Source organism: Coptis chinensis, chromosome 8 (genome assembly GCF_015680905.1).
Source record: "Coptis chinensis isolate HL-2020 chromosome 8, ASM1568090v1, whole genome shotgun sequence".
Classification (NCBI taxonomy): Eukaryota; Viridiplantae; Streptophyta; class Magnoliopsida; order Ranunculales; family Ranunculaceae; genus Coptis; species Coptis chinensis.
Genome location: NC_141463.1, coordinates 37,454,910 through 37,460,172, shown reverse-complemented (window position 1 = coordinate 37,460,172; position 5,263 = coordinate 37,454,910). Strand labels below are relative to the sequence as shown.

At 34.0% G+C, this 5,263-nt stretch overlaps 1 protein-coding gene across 3 annotated transcripts; it reads left to right on the top strand.

Moving 5' to 3' along the window:
* The first annotated feature begins 834 nt into the window (after positions 1-834).
* Positions 835-4,767, top strand: LOC147481375 (homogentisate phytyltransferase 1, chloroplastic-like). Of its 3 annotated transcripts, none has more exons than XM_086580502.1 (13): positions 835-951; positions 1,055-1,099; positions 1,692-1,917; positions 2,003-2,086; positions 2,174-2,248; positions 2,404-2,487; positions 2,721-2,810; positions 2,919-3,020; positions 3,103-3,198; positions 3,510-3,581; positions 3,677-3,772; positions 4,267-4,371; positions 4,519-4,767. In XM_086580502.1, the coding sequence occupies exons 5-13, from the start codon at positions 2,186-2,188 to the stop codon at positions 4,558-4,560; spliced, it is 750 nt and encodes a 249-aa protein (XP_086436628.1). In that variant the 5' UTR covers positions 835-951; positions 1,055-1,099; positions 1,692-1,917; positions 2,003-2,086; positions 2,174-2,185; the 3' UTR covers positions 4,561-4,767. The 3 variants fall into 3 exon arrangements, with proteins under 3 accessions (XP_086436628.1, XP_086436630.1, XP_086436629.1); XM_086580504.1 differs by having other exon boundaries at positions 1,055-1,404; XM_086580503.1 differs by lacking the exon at positions 835-951 and having other exon boundaries at positions 1,013-1,099.
* The last annotated feature ends 496 nt before the right edge of the window (positions 4,768-5,263 follow it).

The window sequence follows — 5,263 nt, the reverse complement described above, 5'->3', positions numbered from 1 at the left end:
GAGAGCGAATGAGGGTCAAACGGAAATCCGAAGTTGCTTTTTATCATACATTTCCAATTATTTGACTTGTTCCGTAACACTTGTTGAGTGTTGACACGACAACTTAAGCCCAAAACACAAAAAAGCGTTGATACAGACCGAATTTGAACGAATACCAAAAATATATTTAGACAACCAAAAAAAATTTTGAACGTTCAAAATAATATTTGAACGAATACCAGGTCTTTTGCCCAGGAAATGTAGTCTGACTTTTGAGTTGCAAGTTTCAAACGATTGAATGAATTCGACCAATACAAATCGAGTCTTTTAACCCAAATCAATCTCACAATCACAGCCCATGCCTTGGCGTTGACATTTATAAATCAGGATTCTCTTTTCTCTTTACTTCATCAAAAATCCCACGCCCAACTACAGTTACAGTACAGTAAAATAAAATAATATATTTTATGTGTCTCCTCTTTTTTGGACTATTTGGACCCCAATATATTTTTTAAACATTTGTAATAGTTTTTATAATATATGGTAATAATATTTGAATTAGAGGGATGAATATGGAACTAAAAAAACGTGGGGCCAGCCAGCACCAACTTTTTTGTAACTTTTTATCTTGAGGGCCTCACAAACATTGGATGTGTTTTAATACTAGCGTATGTAAATTGTGAAGTGTCCAGTTTACATTTTATTCTACTTTCGTAGCTGAAAATTTCAGGTCTTAACTAAATATTTTAATGCTCACAAAAGAAAGGACTAAATACTTTAATGGTTCAAAGATGCGGGTAATGTTCCTCTGAACTTCTGAAGCATATAAATGCATCTCATTTGTGTGTAATCATCATAACATAAAACATTGCAGCCTGCATAGAAGAAGAAACAAAATATCCAGAAACAACGTTATGGCTTCTTCATATTTGAAAACCTCACTTCCCTTTAAACATTGCATTCCTCAACAGGGTACTTTTCATTAGTCTTTCCTTCTTCTCTTTGTGCGCTTGCTGTCTAATATGAGTAGTATGTTCAATGGACTTTGTTCTAATTATGTCTTGCTCTTTTACAGTTACTACGTGGAAAAGATTAAAACCTATGCAATTCCAATGTAAAGGTGAAGATTAATGTAGTTACACTTTTTATGTTTGTTTCAATAATGTTCATAAGATTAAAAAACTATCATGGATTATATTCATAATATTTAACATAGTAACTTACATATGAATCCATAATGTTAAATATTCTTCGATAAATCCTTCTTTCAATTATATTCATTATGGGTCAGCAAATGCTCTCACAATTCGAGTTAGTTTGCAAATTTTCAGCTGACCCGCTTTGGCTTAGGCATGCCGCATGCTTAAGCACAGAATGATATTGGTAGCATTGCTCGATCTACAATGCCAGTTGAGAGAAATATCGGTTCGTCTGATTACCATATTTGACGTGATCGAGTTTTTAGTTTATTTATTGAGTTTCTGCAACACTTTTTTTTCACTCTCAGTACTTTGTACAACAACAAATTGGAAAGGCTCCTTATGGCTGCTAAAAGCAGTTCATTACCTTAACGTCTTTGGTTTCCGGTTTCACATTGTTCAACCGTGTTTTAGCATCAGTAATATTTACTATAAACAATTTTATGTCTCCATTAATTTACATATTTACTCTTTGATTGTTCATTTCTTTACTTATTTCATTGTTTTCTGTAGGAGGAATAATTTCAATGCACGTAATTCCTTGACTGCTAACATTGAGAACTATATTGTCTCCGAACACAGAAGTTCAGATAAAAGCCGTAATCATTCCACAACAATTATAGAGCATGAGACTGCAACAGAACTCGACCATGATCAGCCAGAGTCCTTGCTAAGCAGTATCATCGCAAAGTTTGAATTGTTGCGAAAATTTTCTCGTCCATATGCAATATTGGGCACAGTATGTTTCTTAAATACCAAGAATTAACTTAGTTTGTGAATCGACTAATAAGGTTCTGTATCTAAGTTCACCTTGTTATAAACAGGCACTTGGTGTAGCATCATGTTCCCTCATTCCTCTGGAAACCATTTCTGAAATATCACCTAGATTTTTCTTTGGAGTACTGCAGGTGATTATATTTTTCTTCTGACTTAAAGAATACTATATATATATATATATTGGTGATGCTCTAACATTGTTATTGTTGTTGTTGCAGGCAGCCTTACCTATGATGTTGATTCACCTTTTTACAAATGGAATTAATCAATTGTTTGATGTTGAAATGGACAAGGTAGATATTAGATACTTATATACATCAAAGCAGCAATTAATTCTTTAATATAATACAAAGAAAGAAAGGGAAATGAAAGTTCAACAATAATCTTTTCTTCTCTAGACAAAAAATGGTTTTCCATTTTTAATTATTTTCTGTCCCTTTCTTTTCAGGTTAACAAGCCATTCCTACCAATTGCTTCAGGAAAAATGTCTATGAAAACTGGGGTGGCCATAGTAGCCATCGCATCTTCCTTGGTGCGTTAATCTGCTAATCAATTATGACGTATTGAGTAAATCTTGAATTCGATCGTATTCCAATTTTCTTTTGTATTCTATGTTGGAATTCCTTCTGTATTTAAGAGAAATGGTGTATTTACATAACAAAATAAACTATAGGATAATTTCCTCATTTACCTATCACTTTTGTTACTATGTCTGATACAGAAAGAAGTTAATACAGTCACTAAATGGTTTCCTTAATTCTACAGAGTATTGTTATGGGAATAATGATTCAGTCGCCACCATTATTATGTGCCATTCTTACGTTCTTTGCATTTGGAGGTGCATATTCTATTGATGTAAGTCTTTTTAACTTATTTCATTTTTTTTCTTTTGAAAAAGTAGATTACTTTGTAGTATAGTTCCTCATATAAATTTCTTGAACTTATTTTGTTCTTTTGCATTAGTTTCCCTTTCTTAGATGGAAGAGTAATGCTATTCTTGCCGCAATTTGCATCATGGGTGCAAGAGCATTTTCTATTCAAATTTGCGTCTTCCTTCACATCCAGGTATCATCAGATTATCTTAGCCATATATCTCATATTTATTTCATATAATAGAAGAGTTCATAACATCTATGTTAACTTCCAGAGATATGTACTTGGGAAGCCTATGGCGTTTACAAGATCATCAGTTTTGGCCACAGTGTTCATGTGCATGTTTGCAGTTGTTGTCTCAGTACTCAAGGTATTACATCAATCATATTCAGAAATCCTTAAACGTGAATATTATTTTCTAAACAAAAAAGTTGGTAAGGAACAAAGACACTGGTTGGTACTGGGTGTTCTGAATGCAGAAGGCATACTACTAATGTTAGCGCCAGAAGGCACGAGAAATCACTAATCTATTACATCAAAATTATCTCAAAAACGGATCTGGACATATAGGGAAAAGTCTCATATTTGAACTTTTAAATCCCGTTACATACTTACTCTGTAATAGCATATATATTGACTTCTAAGTCAAGTATAAATTTTGTAATTTGGTTTGAACTTTAGGATATACCTGATATGGATGGAGATGAAGCATTTGGAACGAAAAGCTTAGCGATTCTCTTGGGTAAAGAAAAAGTAAGTGTCTACGTTTATAATTCTTCGAACATATGACATGTGAAAGTTATAAGAATTTGTTTTTAAGCAATGCCTTTTATTGCATTATGGAATAGGCATTTTGGTTTGGCACCTCTTTGTTGATGATGACGTATGGTGTTGCTATGGGGGTAGGGGCATCAGCACCACTCATGTATAGCAAGCTTGTAACAGTAAGTATTCTCTCCTAAGCTTATAATTACATGTCTTCAACCGGCCACTTCCTTGTCCTCAGTTATCCAAATCCACTAATTATCTTCTAAAACTTAATATAAATAGTACTGGCCGGAATCTAGTCGAATTACGTGCCTCACGAGTCATGACATTCTTGCTAACACACTTTTGGCGTGCTTTCAAGTCTATTGTGCGGCAGATTACAGTGTGCCTTTGACAAGTCACGACCTGTATCAATGCTAAAATAAGTTTTTGGAACGGGCCTTAAGGTCAAGTGTCAGTTAACGTTGTTTAATCTAGAATCAGGGTTTTCATCCTGTTTGTATGGAAAACATAACACCGTGAGAATAAGGCTAGGGCGCATATGTACCACAGTAATAATCCAGCTTAATCCTGAAGGCCTCAACCAACATGGACAGAGGTGTGTAGACAAAAATAAACTGAAAAAAATCATAGTATGTGCTATTCTGACAAATTAGTACCCTTCTTGCAGGTACTGGGACATGGAATCCTTGCTTCCATTCTGTGGCTTCGGGCCAAGTCTGTCAATATATCAGATCATGAAGCTGTATCAGCATTCTACCGATTTGTTTGGAAGGTAAATAGAAAGAGATAGTGACTTCTAAGGCTAATTTGTTCTTTTCTTGGTAGGGCTAACTTGTTGAAGTTACACAAAAATCAAGGTTACAAAGGTGTTATAAAAAAAAATTAACCTCGTTTATTTTTTCTCCTTGTTTTCATGCAGTTGCTCTATGCAGAGTACCTTCTCATCCCATTTGTTCATTGAGCAACCAATGCGATTTTTTCACATGGAATCAAAAATGAGGCCCAAAGAATTCTTTGTATTTATTTTGCAACCATTTTATACTTGTAGAATATTGTTTAGCAATTTTTTGTTAGAAAAAGTTAACCTTCATTTCATAACCGTGTCAACTCCTTGTAAATTACTCTTATCAATGAAAAGGTCCTCAACCTATATATACGTTTCCCCTAATCTTCTAAATCTATTTTCAATACGGTAAAGTTGTCCCCTTCAACGCTAGTTACATTTGAGTTTGTTATTTCATGTTTTTTTTTTGGCTATACCAATTTACCGAGGGCGGCCCTATGTTTGAATGGCCCCAATACAAGGTCGGCAAAATGAGACTTTTTATTTATTTTTTTATTATTATTATTATTATTTTTTTTTTTTTTTCTGTTTTAGAGAATGGGTTTTTTGTGTTGATTTAAAAATTATAGTGGGTTATTTCGAGTTTAATGGGCCATTTGTTTTGGTTTATATTGGGGCTATGCAAAGCCTTAGACAACATTGGCCATACAATATACCAAGTGAACTAGTTAGGTCGAAGCCATACAATATACAACAAGCTTCAGCCATGTTATATTTGGTGTTACCACTTACCCATGACTAAAGCCAGACACAACAATTTGTTGCTTTGCTAAAGCGTCTATTACTACAACGACTGCCGATGTTTCCAGGAGTCCTTTGG